General features: G+C 42.2%; 1 protein-coding gene across 1 annotated transcript; it reads right to left on the bottom strand.

Annotated features, from left to right (window-relative positions):
* Positions 1-1514: 1514 nt before the first annotated feature.
* On the bottom strand, positions 1515-4882 carry LOC131882645 (myb-like protein AA). Its single transcript, XM_059229859.1, has 2 exons — positions 2040-4882; positions 1515-1798 (listed from the first exon to the last, which is right to left on the bottom strand). The coding sequence occupies exons 1-2, from the start codon at positions 4122-4124 to the stop codon at positions 1583-1585; spliced, it is 2301 nt and encodes a 766-aa protein (XP_059085842.1). The 5' UTR covers positions 4125-4882; the 3' UTR covers positions 1515-1582.
* Between the last annotated feature and the right edge of the window lie 14412 nt (positions 4883-19294).

Here is a 19294-nt window from a genome sequence, read left to right as displayed (position 1 = left end):
AGTTCTAAAACAATAATTGGCCTAAAGAGTGATAAGCAGTAAAATCCGACTAGAATCTTAGGACGAAGCTGCATTATTTTTGGGGGTACATTTTCCGATCCGGTTTCACAACTTGAAGAAAATTTACCTAAAAGTTTCCTTGTTTTGCTTGATCCGCAGGAACATGGCCCAGATGCATCATAACAAGTAGGTCTGACACTAATAACGTCTTAGTGACATTTTCTGCAATTGGAGAAAAAGTAACTATGATGACAAAACCTTTCCACTGAAATATTGCTTGAAATGAAAGACTTTGAAACCCTCTTGAGCTTGTTGATGCGCAATTATAATTGCATCATTTTGCGTAAATTCAGGTTCTTTTTTTAATGCAATTATGTTGTCAATGACGACCATTTTTTGTGCAAGGTTGGTCAGTCCTATTCATGGCACAAAATATAAAAAAGAGCCTCGATTCCCGAATCATTTTGCCGAGTAGGTCACATTTGCATGATCAGTTCTTTGGTACAGTTACACGACACATATTTTCGCACAATGTGTCGATAAAAATGCGACTGACAGCACAATTCAAGCCTCACAGCCTCACAGCCTCACAGTTTGGACTTTCTGCGATCTGTGAGAGACTTCGTCGCTTCGTAGGAAGAATCGCTCCAATCACGATCAAGCGTCACCAAACCGAGAAAATTTCAATGAGTAACCGAGCAAATTGGCTCTTTTCTTTGGGGTCAAATTTGTCAATAAAAAGCTTAAAAACAATATACAATTCAATTAGAAAACTAAGATGGGAATTTCAGCATCAAAATGTAAAAAAATAATCCACCGAGAAGAATTGCAACTAGCCAAATTTGGTCGCCCTATGAGGCGAGGAGCGAATACAGCGACTCCTTGAAATCCATTTTTTGCGCTATTTACAACAGATGGAACCGTTCGAAAAAGTGATGTAATTACTCATCCACATTGATCTGGCATCACATGAATGATATTTTTCGATTCGAATCGATTTTAAATCAGGTTCATAATTTCTTACAAAATAATTGGTATTGGATAAATGTTTCCATCAATCCCAGGCCCACTCAATTCATACCCTTGGTACAGCTGAAATCCACACGGCGACAACGAATACAATAGATTGCTGTTGATTAAAATCATTACTGATAATTAAACTCATTGTTGTTAATATTCTAACAGGAAATCATGTTTTAATTAGCTCTTGCACCCCTCCGATCTTTTCCTTTTCAAGTTTTTAGAAATACTAACCCCTTCATCGATAACAAAAATAAACTGCGACGAAAACTACTTGGGACGTGTAAACGTCCCAAGTTGATCTATGAGCTGTGAATCGCCACTTCGTCGAATTTAAAGAAAAGACACTTAAGGCAAGCTCAAAATTTTACCGCATTATGATTCAGTTATAGCCTAATCATGTCCATTGAGGAGACATTCTGCGTTTGGTTCTTGTGATTTTGGCTCGCGAGCCAAGCCTCTATGTAAATCTAATCATAACTAAAGCCAACTGATTAACTCGTAACTTGTTTTATTAAGCTCAGTTTCAATTATTTTAGTCAATATGTCAACAAGATCTCAATTACTGAATCATCAACGGTTGCTTCTTTTTATGCGTATCTGAATGTTTTATCATGCGATCTTCTCTGATGAACCCTTTTCCGCAAACATCGCAAGAAAAGGGTTTTTCTCCAGTGTGCAAGCACATGTGTCGCCTGAGATCTGTCTTGTGGTTGAATTGCTTCGGACAAACATCACATTTGTAGGGCTTGTCCCCTGCATGCTTTGCCAGGTGCTCCTGAAATCAGATCATCCACAATTAACTTCAAATCACACTTATCGCCTCCGACTTCCTGGTCAGGTATAATAACTCGTTTTATGAAAGTCTCTTTAAATGGTTAAGCTACTGGTGAAGAGGATGTCCGATTGTGGTGGGAACAACCGGGGATAATTGCCAAAAACGACATCTCGTTTCAAAAGTGAGAGCTGCATGCAGTAAATGAAAAAAGGCTTAGACGTAAAAGATGTCTAATAATTACCTGGTAAAGCATTTCCACCGGAAATCTCTTGCCACATTGTCCACACTTGTACGGTTTCTCTCCATTATGGAAGCTCTTATTATGCTGCTTGAGATAGCAGATTCTCGTAAACACTTTGTTGCAGTCATTGCACTTGTACTCTCCTAGTCCTGCGTCATTTGACGACGGACTCCCATGTGATGCAGATTCCTGCCCGGACATGGCCGGTTTCACATCGAGAGCCTTTTGTTGCGGGTTGAGTTTGTCCATGAGAGAATAGTCGTCATCAATGTTCCCCGTAAAACCCGCATTCAAACCTAACTGAGCACCACCATATCCCGTGCCATTTCCAGCATTGATGCCGTACACGGCGGTCGAGTTATACTCGTCCATGTTACCATAATCATAACTTCCGTATTGCACGTGATACATGTCCGATGGGGCTGAGAGCATATTTTCTGAATAATTGTTGGGTGGACAGGACTGATGATGGCCTGAATGCAGGGCATCGGTTCTCGTCTGGAGGGACTGAAGATTCGAAGCACTCTCTCCCGTAGAGCTAAGTTGTTGTTGTTGTTGCTGCTGCTGCTGCTGCAGATGAAGGGCTTGTTGCTGTTGCTGGTTTGTGTTGACAGAATGGTGGTAAGGATCCAAGGCGTACAACCCGCTTACTTGGGGTGAGGGGCTGGCACTTAGATACGATTGGGAGGAGGAATTATTATTTTGTTGTTGTTGTTGCTGCTGCTGTTGATTCATATTCATATTGGACAAAGGTCTGGATGGAGGGGGAGTGTATATACAAGGGTGGGAGGTTTGAGAATTCATTTGCACTTTCATATTTTGATTATATTCGGTGGCTAATGACGAGTTGGTAGAGTTGCATCGGTTCGCAGCTAGCTTTGTACTCATGTGAACTTGCTGCGAGAAGGTCAAGTCTTGCATGGTGGGTTGCTGCTGGGATGGCTGTTGTTGTTGTTGTTGTTGTTGTTGTTGTTGCGGTTCGTTGCTATTGCTGCGGTCAAAGAAAAAATTCGAGGCGTTTTCTCCTCCATCGAGGTGCGTGGATTGCACATTGCCACTTCCACTCTCAGGCCCAATGTGATTGGAACCCACAGAGGATGGGGTCACGGCATTGGAAGTGGCGTTCCCGGTCGTGGGAGTGGCCGGGTTCGAACTGGGTGATGACGAAGAGGGGCTAATAGGAACATTCGGTGACGTAACTGAGGTATGAAGTAGATCGTGCGAAGGATTGAAGTGGCTGCTGTTATTGTGGAGCGAGGTAGGAGTACAATCGAAACTCTTCTGATTATTAATACTGTGTTCGTCAAAACAGTGTGGAGACATTGAATTGTTCGTAGCGGTCGAGTAGTTACTTAACGATGGGGATACACCCTCCGCACTAGTATGAGATTGCGCACGGTGGCGCATGGCATTTTTGTGCAAGGTAGTATTGTAATGTCGCTTCAGATGACCGGAGCTCGTGAACCACTTGTCACAAGCATTGCACTGATATGATTTTGATTTCTTGGTTTCCTCTTTGTCAGACACAGGCGCCCCAGATGATTGCCACTTGGGCGTGGAGGGCGACGGAACGGAAGCCGGGTTACTCACGTTGTAATGGGAAGAGGGGGCGTACAACGACGGGGCAACGTGCTCGTGCCCATGGTGCAGAGCAGATTGGGATTGTGGCTGATGGTGTTGGTGTTGTTGTTGCTGTTGTTGCTGTGGGCTGCCATAATTGGCATAACTGGGACGAAAGCGTGTCCGGTGAAGGTCACCGACACTATTGATGCCCCCATTACATCTGTCATCCTCTGACCAAATGAGAGGCCCTTCCCCGCCTTTCCCATGATCACCTAACATGCCTCCAATGGAGGCCCCATTGCCATACTCAAAGTGTGGCGTGGTGGGGATGACACTGTATCGTTTGACAGTGTGGCTATCTAAGTCCCAAATGTCCTCGGAAGAGCCTTCTTCTTGATCCAGGTGATTCGAGGTGGGAGGCATGACGTTAGAGCCCCCCATCATTCCGTTGTTGGCCAGCAATCCTCCTGATCCAGGCCCGAGTCTTGATCTGAAGTCATGGTCGCTCGTTTGAAATTGCATGCTCTCTGTGGTAAGGCGTGAGGAATGGTAGCTTTGTAGGATTGGTTGGTAGGTTGCTTGGTAGTAGTCCAAGTAGTAGTACTTGTAATGTGTTTGATTGTTTGATTGAGTAATGAGCGAATGTGTGAGTGAGTGACTGACTAGTAATAGACGTTGTAGTAGACGTTGCAGTTGTTGTAGTAGTAGTAGTAGCAGTAGTAGTAGTAGTAGTAATAGAAGTAGTTGCTATATGTTATATGGCACATGGTTCGGTCGCATTTTGATTCCACCTCCCCCTGTCCTCCACTGAAAGCAGCACCTTATTCACGAGCATATTTCCACCTCTTCCTCCTTTTCCTCCCCCGGGTCCAACACCACCAACACCACCGCCACCACCACCACCACCACGTCACAGTGAACCTGGGATAGCTAAGGATCTGATGGGCATTGCTGAACCCTAATTATGGCACGAGCCTATCTTCTTGGCTAGGCTTCAAATAATCTCGTAAAGGACACTGGTTCTTCGTTTAGCAGACGAAACAGAAGACGCCGTCGTGGATCACTCTGAATTTAGGCTCCATTCCAAGGTTCTCGCGTTTGAGACTGAGTCCAAAAATTTCACTGACACCCAGTGAGTGCTCAAGAAATCTCGTGCGTCGTCGGCGTTTTCTACAATCACCGTCCTTCCTCCGTCGTTGTGTTCCTCTCGGTCGGACGGACGGTCAGAACCTCTTGGACAGTCCACCACCATCACCACCACCATTGCCACAGCCAACTTCACCACCACCACCACCACCATCATCACTCCTACTAGTAGTACTCCCATCACCACCACCTCGTCCTCGTCGTCCTCCTTCCCTTCCTCGGACGACTTGGACGAACGACTTCTCCTCTTTTTCCTCGCTCGTCCTCTTGTTTCCCCGTTCCTTTACTCGAGCAGCAGGTTCAATGTTAACTCTATATTGCCCATTACAACTACTACAACTCGTAGTAAACTACTACTGCTAGTACTACCACCACTTCTACTACTATGAGTATGAAACGTCGTCTTTCTCAGCTGAAGAACGACAAGACGTACTGCTACGAGACCTCAACGGGCTACTAGTTGTGTACCCCGAACGAGCTGCGTGCAGTGGCATTCACAACTACTACTATGATTACTACTACTACTACTACTAGTAGTACTACTACTTCTACTACTACTCCACACATACAATGTCGTCTTTCCCCTCTCCTTTTCACTCGGGCTCTAGGTTGGTGCCACCTTCCCTGGCAGCTCTTTCCTCACGAGCGCCAACATCCATCCCTTGGACGACAGCAAAGTGAACGCTCCTCTGAACATTTGCAGCCCAACTGCGAATGCAACCTGCCCAGTGGTCAGTAAGATTCCAATACATTCTAAATTCCTACCGCTCCTCTTCCTCCTCTGCCCATGTCCTCTCTTCCTTCGCACTCTTTTCTCTCTCTCTCTCTCTCTCTCTCTCTCTCTCTCTCTCTCTCTCTCTCTCTTTTTCTTTCTCTATTCGTTCTGTTTTCCACTCGTCTTCCTTCCCTTTGCTTGGACACTGGCTTTGATGAACGAACGGTGCTGGGTCGTTCTCTTCTTCTCTTCCCTCGTTCCTTCGTTCGTTCGGTCTTCTTTCGATCGAGCGTTCCTCCGTGGGTTCCATCTTCTTCGTCGGTCTTTCGCTCGTTCACTTCCCAGTCCGTCGTTCTTTCATTAGCTCGTTCGTTCTAGGCTTCGTTCGTTTGTTCGTTGCTTCACTCGTTCCTCCTTTCGTTCTTTCGTTCCTTCGTTCCTCTGGCTACCTCTGAGGCATGGTGCCTGTCCCCAAGTAAGAAGGGAGGGAGCTCTATCCTGATGTCCAAATCCAAGCACCCTAGCCCGGTGCCTGCGTCCCTCCGTCCGTCCTTTCGTTCGTGCGTGCATGCGTATCTATATACAGTACGTAGTAGTGCTCAAGTAGACGGAAGCCAAGGAGGAAAACAGCAACGTCCATCTATGCGAGGAGTCAGTCAGCTCGTGTTCGCATTTCTATCCGTCCGTTCGTGCGTTCCTCCCTCGGACGGTCGGACGGTCGGACGGTGGGTTGGTCGTTCGGTCGTTCGGACAGCCAACGTCCGAGGGTTGGCTCTTTCGCTTTCTTTCCTTGTGTCACTCGGACCCAGCGCTTGGACCGCTTGGACCTCGACTCATTCACCCAGCACCAGGGTGCTGAGCACGAGGCTCCTCGTGGGGAGAAGGAAGAAGAGAAGGCAAACGAAGAACAAGTCCAAGCCAAGGAAGCACTAGAACCCAGTCCACTATCCACACTACCCAGTGTCCATCGCTGGCTTGTCGAATGCGAAGACGTCCTCGACGAGCAGGACCAGGCAGGACGACGGTCAACACCAAGACTTGATGAGCACAATGACGCCGACCCAGGAGCCAGTCGAGATGGAGTAGAACGAGAAAGACGAGGAGTAAGACGCCAATGACGTCGCTGAAGAAGAAGAACATTGGCATTATGATGGCCAGTGGCCAAGCTATAGAGAATAGCCTCGGGCGGCCCGGGACAGAAAGAATCTTGAAAGAGGCTCATTGCAACCAAATACCCACTTGTCAAGGACAACACATTACTCGGGACAAGTGTCGTAGAACTGGGGTCTAGATATACATTGGGTCGCTCGCTCTGCCCCCGATTCCGTGACTTGGCTCGGATGCTTCGATTCAACGTTCTCTCGCTCAAGTTTCCACGGAGAGAACGTTTTCTGTTGCAAAGATTGTGCCCGTCTCCAGGATTTGAGACCTCAAAAGCTGGCTTGCTGGATGGAGCAGCTCAAGCAGGCTCCTTGAACGAAGAAAGAAGACTTTAGTTGTATCAAAGTTGCTGGAAAATATTTCGAATGCAAATTGGGTTGGGTAAACTCCTGGCCAACACTACCATTTTCTTCTCATTCCTTATTTTGGCCCTTCGCCATATATTCTGTTCAGGATTAATCATGGAATGATTTGTACTTTTCTAATGTACACTCAATCCCATCCTTGCTTGCTTTGCTAGTAACTTGACAAGCCGTTCACCAGATCCAGCTAGTGGAAGGAGCTCACTCGATCGAGCCAGTCGCTTGGCATTGGCGATTGATTCCAAGTTGTCTTATCGAAAGAGCATCCATCATCTTTCTGATCGAGGGAAGTAAACTGTCCAAAGAAAGGGAAATTTGATAACCAAATCTAGCTACTCAATACATTTGCCTCCAATTTGGCTGTGGGGAAAACAGCGGAGGCGCTCAACATTTTCAGTTTTTCACTTGAATAAGAAGACGAGGCCAACTTTCCCAGGCAGAAGAAGTCAGCCGAAATAAAAAGACAACACGGATATATACTATATACTCAGACATGTTCTGCGACTTCTGATTGAAAAAGGCAAAGTGGGATTCAACTCGGATCAATAGATGGACAATCGCACATCTGCCACGGAAATCTGTGGGAAGTGGTTGGGGCCCATCTTAGATCAGATTTTCAGTCATTGAAGAAGAAAGAGAGAGAGAGAGAGAGAGAAACGACCACGGAACTTGGATTTCAGGCATACCTAATGAGTCCGAAAATATGACCTTGCTAGGATTTAACGACGTTTTTTTCGTACGAATGGAAGGACAATCTCTCTTGCCCTTGTAATTACACCATTGAGGATTTACGGTTCGAGACAAGAAAAAAAACGCTACGTCGTGTTTTTGTTTCGATTCATCATAACAATTCAAAACTGTAGCTTCTAACGTTCTCAAAATGGGAATATAACCTTAGTTTAAGAGGCTTGAAAAGTGAAAATGTACTAGTTTGGTCGATTCGTTGTAACCAAGGTAAGGAAATTGCAATTATATTGGGACTCTTTTTCCGATTAGGCGCTCAGAGTATGATTCTATCGCAATCGACTAACTATTTACTACGTTAACAATGTACCATCGCACAAATAGTAAGGTATATGTATCCTTCACTTGTGCATTCGCCAACATTCCAGAACCACTAGCATTAAAGGTTGATGCATGCAAACCAAGGACAAATCAAAGTTGTTGTATTACTTGTAATACCTGTGATTGTTATGGAAGTTTAGTCTTTGTTTACTGTTCTGATGCTGATCCACTGGAATCAAAGCATACTCTTACTGTTATATTTGTGTCCAACTTCACATTTTTTTGCTTAAGATAGTCAGTATGCCATAACAATATAAAACATCTTTGAAGTTTATTTACATCCTTATACGAATCCTGGGCTTGTTTTTCTTGCATCTTTATTCTCATCTTAAGGTCCTTTTTTATGCATGATTTTGAGAACCCTAGTTATTACCTTTTGAGCTTTTTCTTACATGAAAATCAGTTTTCTGTTTTTTTGCTCTTCTTCAGGAGTGGCTGGAAAAAAAAATTACAGTCAATAGGGAAGAGAAAGTACGTATTCACCGATGAAATTCACATCTATTGTTATTCTTATCTTTTAATAGTTAAACTTTTTTTTTGTCTCAAGTTCAACACCTTAAAGTCGTTTGCCCCTTTATGCCCTGTTGTTTAAGAAAGGCTTGGGCAAGCCTAAAGTCTTCTTATGTAGCTCGAAAGCGTAAAATGGCAAGCTCGCCAAAGATTTGATTTTCTTCAAGCATCGTATTTATAAACCTCATGCAAAAAAGCAATGAGCATCGAAAAAGTAGCTATATAAATTGCTCCTTGACAACAGATGTATCTGTTGTGAGGGTATTTTGTTGTGATAATTTTTTTCCATCGAAAGCCATTGGATGTTCAGCGCCCCTGAAAAAATGGCATTTTAAGACAGTAGAACCGATGCATTGTACTGTCGAATATGCAGTTCAATCCAGTATTCGGCTGATCAAAAGCAGGGTGTTTTTTGCTCCAAAAAGCCTATTTTTCTGTGTTCTGTTGCGTCTAGACTCTAGGTACTTAATGGTGAGGAGAGATAGCGGAGTGGTTACCCCATTCCTACCATGAGACGGGTCCCACGTTCGATTTTCATCCCTGACCTTTCTCAAGCAGACTTCTTACCGCTAATTATCGGAGACCGGACTAGACAATATTTAGAGCACTAGAACAGTAGACAATACCAAGCAGAAAAATGGAAGGACGCCATGGGTGACTCAACAAGGGTCCGAAAGTGTCCAAAAGCATCCCAAAGATAAAAAGCTTTAAATCTATGAACAAAATTACGCAGATTTTCTTTTTTACCTTAAGACGTTGCTCCTTGATGGTGTCAATAGTAAAAGGTGATCAAAACCTCTGCCTTTCATTTTTAAAATGATATTACCTGGTATAAGATTTCTTAAACAGGGTTTTTCAACTTTTTTCTCTTATGACCTCACAGACAGTAATGCCTTCACCAAAATAAAGTTAACAAAAAAAAATCCGTATGCGGTAAAGGGCCATATAATACTTTATCAATTTTAAATTCGTAACATGGTTTATTGCTTCACCGATATAGCGAACAAAGTCAAATATTTTTTGTTTAAGAATATTGCTAGTTAAATCTCTAGGTCCATTGAGATGACTTATTAAAAAAATGACTATACTTGGACTTAAAGCTATCAAGCTCAATTGTTCATGTTCAAATCTGAAAAAGTAACTTTCTGACAGTTCTAAATGAGCTTCAAAGTCCCTGGTGATAAGAATGTCTCAAAGTGTGTTTCAACTATGCTCTCGAGGCTTTTAAAGGTGTTATCATAACAGTCAGTTGTACATAAAATAAGTCTCTTAATACACTTAAAAGCACAGGAGACAAAAGTCATTTGAACCGTCACTCGCTCTTCAGTTCAAAAGCCTGATTCGCTTATTTTTTTCCAAATCTCTGGAACGACATTTATTCCACCCAACTTGGCTGTAAAGGATTCCTGAAATAGTGACTTCATTTGTGCGAGTCTTTTGTTTGCTGAAACAAAAAGTTGGGCTCAAGTCCTCCAAAATTTCTCAGCCAATAATAGTTTAAGAAATAACTTGGGAGATTTTGTTTGAAAAAGACTGACGATTTGAAGGCATTTAAAAGTTAAAGGAGTGTACTTACAGCCTCTTGTTGTGAGTTGTAAAGTCGACGTTTTTGAGTGGCTTTGCTATTTTATAGTGCGTCTACACGAGAAACATTCTTTCACAAAGTTTGCCTAACAATTTCGGAAATGTTTGGTATTTGACAAACAGTTCATCTCTGAGCCGTCTACACGTGAAACTACCCGATCAAAACGGTTTGACAAATATTTTGATGTAGATTTCTAATCAGATGAACTTGCAAGTGATCGTATCATTTCCAATGGGCTTTTCATTCAATATTTATGTTATGCATGCTAAATAAGATGATACGTATAATGAACATAGGGAAAACTGAGGAATGAAATTTGAAAAATCACCGATGGGCACTATCATGATGAGAATGATTCGCTTTCCAAAAAGGTCCTTTATTTTGCCAATTTCAATCTGTGCGGTCATATGTTGGCTGAAACCGATTACTATTTAAAGGCATGTTTTGCCCCTTGATGATGCACTTTTAATAAAAAAATTGTTTTCGAAAGGTTTTCGAAATTCATTTTGACTATAACTCACAAACCAATTGTTTGGAAACGAAAACCCGACCAATTTTCCAACTCATTATAATCGTGAATAAATGGACAACAGCTCTCCAATGCTATCATAAACTATTAAATAGCCGAGTACGGGTCGAAATATGACAACGATATATAGTCCAAAGGTCATGTCAGAAACGTAAACACAAATATAGGTAGAGCATTAAACATGATAAAGACAATTTAGATATTTATATGCAGTTAACATTACAGATGGCATTGACTAAAAAGAGTTGAGTTTTATAGAACGAATAAGGACCCAACCACAAGAACAGACGGCATTTGACAAGGAAGGTGATAGTCATGGGCAGCTTTAAGGTAATCAGTCAGTGGGTAGGACTCGATCCGTTGAGATCCGACTGATCTGGCTTTCACGGCTAAAATTGGCGGGCAGGGAAATGGACGAAAGAGCAGCCAAAAGTGGCTGACTGGTCTGGAGGCTGGGGTCTCAAGGGTGTATGTACGTAGAGGACCGATCATAGCCGTGTGTGTTGGCCAAGGGCCTCCAGGTATGGGCCGATGATTCCGTTGTCTCTGATGATCTGATCCAACTTGAATCGGATCAGTCTTCTTTAGATGAGGTTAAGGAATCCATCCATTCCATCCATCCATCTAGCTTTGGGTTGGCTCGCTCAAGTCTTGCTCACAGGCGGATGTAAAAGAAGGGGCCGGGTCCGGGACTGGGCTGAGCCCGAGGACAGGCCCAGGGTGGGTGGGTTTACTGGGGTCGACACTTCCATTGTCTGGACGGGAGGGGATGAATCCGGATTCCGGAGAAAGGTGTTATGTTGGTTGGTTGATCGACCATCATTCAATCATTCAATCCTCGATAGGAGATGAAAGTGTGACTACTGCATTAAGAGGGGATGGGATGACATCTGATGACTTTGAACATTAATTGACAATCCCAGGCCCCTTCATACTCTAAGTTGGGGAGATCCTGTGTTAAAATGAACCATAATCAATACATTTTTTTGTTATAAACCATAATGGATCGAATGAGTTAAGTTATGTACTGGTTGAAAATCGACAACTTGGTTCGAAGAGATGGAGGGGATGCTGTCGTCCATGAAATATTTGCTCCTTGGCAAACAATCTTTAAACATGTTCAAATCGAGAAATGTTTGTGAAATACTTGTGAAATGGCAAACAATGTCAAAGGCTCCAGAGCACTTTGAATCCAGTAGTTGTGGCTAGCCTTCAAGGAAAGTTGGATTTAATCCAAGGTAGAATTAAGGCCTCCATTGAGACAGATCAGTTGAACAAGGAAAGTAGAGTTGTTCAACAGGTGGGTCGAATCCGAAGGCGTTTTTCTCTTATGCAAACTCTAAGAGAAAGATCAAACACCCTGTAGGGCCCTTTGAGGTCGATGGGGAAGCCATAGACAATGTAGGGACTATGGCCAACATACTTGGAGATCAGTTCTCTCGTGTGTTTTCAACTCCACTGAGTTTAGGAGCACAAGTCCATTGCTCTATTGATGAGTTTGTTGGGACTGGCAAGGCTTGTCAAGCTGAGCATTTAGATGATCTTGTAGTCACAGATCAGGATGCTTTAGAGGCCATCAAGGACTTGAGACTCTCGAGCTCCCCTGGCCCTGATGGAGTGACATCTCAGTTTCTGATGAGATGCTCACAGGTTCTTGCTCCTGTTTTCTCGTACTTGATGCGTTGCATCTTGGACCAGGGCAAGTTCCCCTCTTCTCTGAAAGTAGCTCATGTTGTTCCAATTTTCAAAGGGGGAGATAAGTCACTCCAAGTAACTACAAGCCAATTTCTCTCACTTCGAATATTGCGAAGGTGTTCGAGAAGATCATGAAGTTCAAACTCGTTGAATTTCTTGTATTACATGAAGTCCTTCCTCCTAGGCAGCATGGGTCCGAGCACATTTAGCACGGATACCCAATTGATTGAGCATATAGAGCAGGTTATTGAGGGACTGGAGAGCCATGAATCAGTCGATGTAGTTTATCTCGACTTTGCCAAGGCCTTTGACAAGGTAGATCATGGCCTTTTAGTTAACAGGCTCCATGAGATTGGGATCCAAGGCAAGGTTCTCAATTGGCTAAGAAGTTTCATTTGTGGTAGGAAACAATTAGTTAAGGTTGAGGGATCCCTTAGTGACATACATGATGTCCCTCAGGGCTCCATTTGGGTCCTCTCCTTTTCATCATCTTCATTGCTCCGCTTCAGAGCTTTGTAGTAGTAATGTCAGTTTCTCTTCTTATGCTGATGATACAAAATTGGTAGTTGGTAGGAATGGTCAGGATTCTGGTTGTCTGGCAAAGGTCCTAGACCAAATTTATTCCTGGGTTGCTGCGAGTAACATGGCCTTGAATGGAATGAAATTCCGTTCAATGACCTTTGGGTCGACGCCATTAGACACGTCTATTAGATGATGAAGGTAAGGACATTGAGCAGGTCTCATCCATGAAGGATTTAGGTGTAGTCCTCCAAGATAATGGAAAGTTTGATGAGCATATCCAGTTGAAAGTTGGTAAGGCTTTTCAAACATGCGGTTGGATCTATCGCACGTTTAAGTCCAGAGATAGTGTCACGATGCTAACTCTGTACAAGTCGATTGTTCAGCCGCATCTTGAATATGCCTCTCCCATTTGGAATCCAAAAAATTCAGCAGGTTTGCAAAAGCTCGAGCAGGTCCAAAGATGTTTGACTAGGAACATTGAAGATATGAGAGAGCTCTCGTATTGGGAGAGGTTAGAAAGGTTGGGATTGTACAGTACTCAGAGAAGGTACGAAAGGTATCTGATATTGTACGTTTTCAAAAGCATTAATGAGCTTTGTCCCAACCCAGGATCTAGGGTCAATTGTAGTGACCGTAGAGGCTTAATGTGCGTTTTGAGAGCACCTTCAAGCCCTCGAGAATCCAGGCTAGTTAAAACAATGAAGTCCAACTCTCTTCTTTCTTGGGCTCCTTCAAAGTTCAATTTGCTGCCCTCAAATATTCGTAGGGTTTATGTTGGGGTTGATCCAGTAGCAAGATTTAAGTCAGACTTGGACAAGTTTTTGACTAAAATTCCGGATCAACCTTATATTCAAGGATTAGCCAGATCAGCCAACTCCAATTCGTTGGTCGATCAAATAATATATATAAATAAAAGTCAAGTATAATAAATAATCTTCTCGTCTTGAACTGCTGGGATTCCAATCCCGGTAGCGGTAAGGAAGTCCGCACCAAAAAAAAAATGGTTAATTATTTGCCGAATTATTTGCCGTGTAGACGCACCATAACTTTTTCCCACATTTGCCAAACATAACAAATCAAGGGAATGAAAACATTATATTTAACTTGTCTTCTGTTTAGGGTTAGTCAGGGTTCATTAAAACGGTAGGTTTAAAATCACAAAGTCTTAATGCTGTGATACAATGTTGCTGACTTATGTTGCTTTTGCAACATCGCCTTAATTTTGTAGGTGTTGTCCGTGAACCTTTGGTTCACAGCGATTATTAGCTTCTATTCTGCGATCTTTCCGTGGTCGGACGCATTTGTAATTTGACATGGCTTTGCTGTAGTGGACCGATGTGTTTGATCGCACTCCTAATTCCTTTCGCATTTCGCGGGTATTCTCAAGGGAGATTTTTCAGATCTTTAAAATTCACAAATCAACCAATTATCGACTAAAACATTAAAACTTGCTATCAACTAAACTATTTTTTTTTGATTTAATGAATAATTACATAGGTCTTAGTACTAAAATAGTGAAATCTTGTTCTAGAAACCTCAGTGATAGAAACAATGCTGAAAGAAGCACATTTTTATTTTAGCAAATTTTTGGCTTCATAAATTGATTTGGTTATGAGAACTAGCCTAAGATGAAGAATCCGGATTTAGTAACTTCTTGGGGCAAATGTATTAGATATTGTCAAGAAATTTGTGCTTTTTTTCAAACCAAAAAATGCCAATATTTTTCAAGCCAATCAAAAGAAACTTGGAGGATCAATATTACTTAATACACTAATTAGAATCATTAGGCATTACGCTGTATCATAATCAACTCGAAAAGGCATTACAGAAACGATACGGGTATGACAACCCCTTCTGTAACTTTTGGAGTTTCCTATATTCGGATTTTAATGCAACAATAAGCAGAGTGATCATCTTTTTGCTTACCTCTGCGCTAAGCAAACTGAAAATTCAAGCAAACTCTTCTGTGCTGTAAATCGCTCATTTCAAGATGGATCTAACAAGATATGTGCCGATAATGAGCTACTTATGCAGAAAGTCAGTTACAGGAATCTTTTTTGGTCAGTAAAACAATCACACTGGCGAATCAGCATATTCAGCAAAACCTTCATGGTCGTAGATCGTATTATCTCTATAGCGTAGTGAAACAAATGAACCACCTCCTGTTGTCGGATGTGTTTATCCAATTTGCATTTTTTATCCATTCATTTAATAAATGAAGCCAACGAAATTACAGTAATTCGTTCCTTTTTTTTGAAAAAGGAACTGTGATCCCATCACATTTTAAAATGATGTAATTGGAACGACCCTAAAACCCAATTATTACTCGTTATCTGTTCCTGTTTTCATACCCCAGAGTGGCATTTAATTTTCGTTCCTCTCTTGGCAACTGGGGAAACTTGGAGCTTTTAGACAATCTAAACAGAAATTTCCGTTATTTTTCATATGTCCTGAAGAAAGAAGATCAGGGCTGAAAATTGTGCTTACTTTTAAAAACAATCAATATGTTTGTGGTTTCAAATCTTGTTATATTTGCACTGCTTTATTGTTTATATCTTCTCATTCAAATTCCGCTTGATTATAAGACCTGACTCAGAGTGAAATCTTCCTTTAGCTTGAGTACAGTATGTTGCACCAAATTTTACCACTCTCCACACATCCATCCATGACTTAGGCACAGGATTCTAATAAGGAAATTTGATAAGCTTGAGAATTTCTTATACTGTTTTTCCATCATGGACTTTTGTGTAATGGTAGCAAATGAGTAAACAATTATTTGCTGAGCCCAGGAAAAGATCTCAGTTTCAGACGCAACATATCAGAATAATATGTTCTCCAGAAGAAGTACTGATGCCAATAGTCGGTTTTCATTTCAAAAGACGGTAAATGATTGGAAAATTCTTGAAACATTTAATCAAATTTTGTAGAAGATTAAATTTTGAAACGTGTTCGAAGACATTTTAAAGTTAAACTAGTTTTCTTACGTTTGATTTTTGAAAAAGTAAAATTCAATTTGTAACGTAACCTCGAAAATCCAGGCCAGCTAAAACAATGAAGTCCACGTCTCTTCTTTCTCGGGCTCCTTCATTGTTCAACTTGCTTCCCTCTAATATTCGTAGGGAAGTTGATCCGGTTGCATCTTTCAAGTCAGACTTGGACAAATTTTTAGACAGCATTCCAGATCAACCCTACTTTCAAGAACTAGCTCGGTCTGCCTACTCAAATTCGTTGGTTGACCAAATATTACATAAGGTTTGAAAGGTAATAAATAAACGAATTATAACCTTTCACTTTAAAGCTTCAAACTTTAAAATTCAAACAAAAAAAACAACAACTAATCTATGATATTTTAGCTTTGTCCGGATTCGAAATCCCCGCCTTGAATACATTAATCTTAACTTTTTAAAAATACCTCTCAAGTTTCAAATTTAAAAAAGCTGTGAGGCATGTTATCCCGATAGGATTGATACTGTTGAAGCAGTTCAAATTTTGAAAGAAAATATTTTTGATGTTATGCATTTCCATTGGCATAGCTAAACGAAAATGGCCAAGAATGGGAGTAATGCAGTGCTAAGCAAACATATAGCATCAATTTTCATTAGTGTAACATGCTGGCAGGAAAACTTCGAATTTTAGGACTGTTTGAATTCAAAAAAATAACTATCATTCCTAAAGAGGGCTACAAATAGTTTTGAAAGGGAACGAAAGGTTCGCTTTCAAAACTGGACCCATACAGTGCGAGGAAGGGAATCGTGAAATCATTCTTAAGGCCTTATCATATTTAGGATGCAAATGTCTCATCTTTCTGATCATTTCAATAGAAAGAGCTAACAAGACTGAGCAGTTCGGAAATAAAGTATTTTTGATGTGGCCATCTAAAATGGAGGCTAAAAGAAATCGGGTATCGGGACTTCTTGACGCCCAAATGAGCAACCTTGAAATAGCTAGAATTGTCCAATGCTCTTTGGATCTAATTTCCAAGATCAAGAAGTTCAAGGGTGGTGAAAAAGACCTGAGGAGAAAGCCTGTAGTGGCAATGGCAAGGAGAGGACGGTGTAGTTTTTGGACAACCTGCAGCAGGCTATTCAGGAGTCACCCACAACCAGCATGAGGAAGCATGCCAAGAAGCTTGGGGTCAATTTAAAGACCGTCAGACACGCTGTCAAGGACTTAGGGGCCTTTTCCTTTGTTCGAAGACGTCGTCAGCTTCTGTCAAAGACTACCATGGCAACCAGGGTCATCAAGTGAAAGAGGCTACTCACCTGGATGAAACATGACAAGTCTATAATCAGTATTTTCTCTGATAAGAAGCTCTAGACCGTGGACCAACCCAGGAACAGCATGAACGACAGGTATCTTGCCTACCACATTGATGAGGTGCCCCCCATTCATACCACCAAGCATACCGCATCTAGTGTGATGCTTGGTGTGGTTACCTCAGATGGAAAGAAGATGCCCTCCAATTAGTTCCCAATGGGCCTTAAAATCGGGAACAAGGAGTATCTGGAGGTCATGAAAAATGTTGGTAAGCCTTGGCTAGATACCAATTATCCAAAGGGCAATTATAAATTCTAGCATGATGGTGCCCCTGGACACAAGGCAAAGAGCTCAGGAGTGGTGTCAGGAAAATTTGGCCCAATTTTGGCCATGGTCAATGTGGCCCTCCCCCCCCTCTAGCCCAAACGGTAACCCCTTGGACTATGGTATTTCGGGCGTGGTGGAGAGAAGAGCCTGTGCCACCCCTCATGAGAATGTAGGGGCCTTGAAGGCCTCAGTTAAAAAGACTTGGAGAGACAAGTCGAAGGACTTAGTTATCAAAACCTGCAGGACCTCATGTTACCTAAAAGTATATTTCAGAACTCAAGCATAGCATGCTCAGAAAGAACCCAGGATATATACGCTTTTAAGTTAAGGATCTTTGATAGTTGAGTGGCTTGATTTACCTAATAGAGACTGACATAGTTCTGCAAGGGGTAGAGTTCGAATCTTGCCTTTGGAAGTCACCCTTGTATGGGAGAAGACGTGGTGCACTGGTGTACTTCGATATGAAAGTTCCCTGGTTTGATTCTCTTCCCCAACCTTTCTCATGGAGACTTTTACACGCTAATCACGCCAACATATGGAGAATTAAACTGATGATATGGACAGGACACTGTCCATTAGAAATATTATAAGGTATGATCTGTGGTATAAGGACGTTGCTGATGGCTGGCTTCGCGGTCGGGCGAAATTCAAACTGCCGACCCCCCGTACCCAAACACACTTTTAATTACTATGATCCATTTTTCGGTAGTTTTTCGAAAAGTCGAAAACGGCCCTTTATTTATATCTTCACCTGAAAGTGTTGTATGTCATATTGTGCCACTTAGCATCGTTAAAGCCACATCAGGTCAACTATATCAAACACCTCGACAGAATCATGACAAAATTCATTGTCGGTTACATATTCCATCAGTTCTGGATGTTCATGGCTTTGATGTTTTATTAATTCTAGATAGATGCAGCGCAAAACGACGATTACCTTCAGAGAAGAGGGGAACTTGCCCTGGTCCAAGATGCAACGCATCAAGTACGAGAAAACAGGAGCAAGAACCTGTGAGCATCTCATCAGAAACTGAGATGTCACTCCATCAGGGCCAGGGGAGCTCGAGAGTCTCAAGTCCTTGATGGCCTCTAAAGCATCCTGATCTGTGACTACAAGATCATCTAAATGCTCAGCTTGACAAGCCTTGCCAGTCCCAACAAACTCATCAATAGGGCGATGGACTGTTGCTCCTAAACTCAGTGGAGTTGAAAACACACTAGAGAACTGATCTCCAAGTATGTCGGCCATAGTCCCTACATTGTCTATGGCTTCCCCATCGACCTCAAAGGGCCCTACAGGGTGTTTAATCTTTCTCTTAGAGTTTGCGTAAGTGAAAAACGCCTTCGGATTCGACCTCACCTCTTGAACAACTCTACTTTCCTTGTTCAACTGATCTGTCTCAATGGAGGCCTTAATTCTACCTTGGATTAAATCCAACTTTCTTTGAAGGCTAGCCACAACTACTGGATTCAAAGTGCTCTGGAGCCTTTTTGCTAGTTTGCAACTCTTTTTGAACAAATTCTTCCTATACTTCGGAATTTTAGAATGTGCCCCGCCCTGTGAAACACATTCAGAGATTGCTAGACTGGAACAGACGTCCTCAAAAACTAGAATCATTTTGTCTAAGGCTACATCTATGGACGATTCCTTTTTCAGCATTGAAATAAGATCAAGCTCCCCTAACCTTTCTATAATCAACGGCCAATGTTCATCTTTAAACTTGAACTTAGCCAGACCGACCTTTTTGGCCGGTCTTACTCTAGAGCACGCCGGCTTTTGAGTAATGGTCGACCCTATCTCGAGAACATGATGATCTG

Source organism: Tigriopus californicus, chromosome 6, assembly GCF_007210705.1.
Source record: "Tigriopus californicus strain San Diego chromosome 6, Tcal_SD_v2.1, whole genome shotgun sequence".
Classification (NCBI taxonomy): Eukaryota; Metazoa; Arthropoda; class Copepoda; order Harpacticoida; family Harpacticidae; genus Tigriopus; species Tigriopus californicus.
The sequence above is the reverse complement of the archived record's forward strand: the minus strand, read 5'-3'. Positions and strand labels throughout refer to the sequence as shown.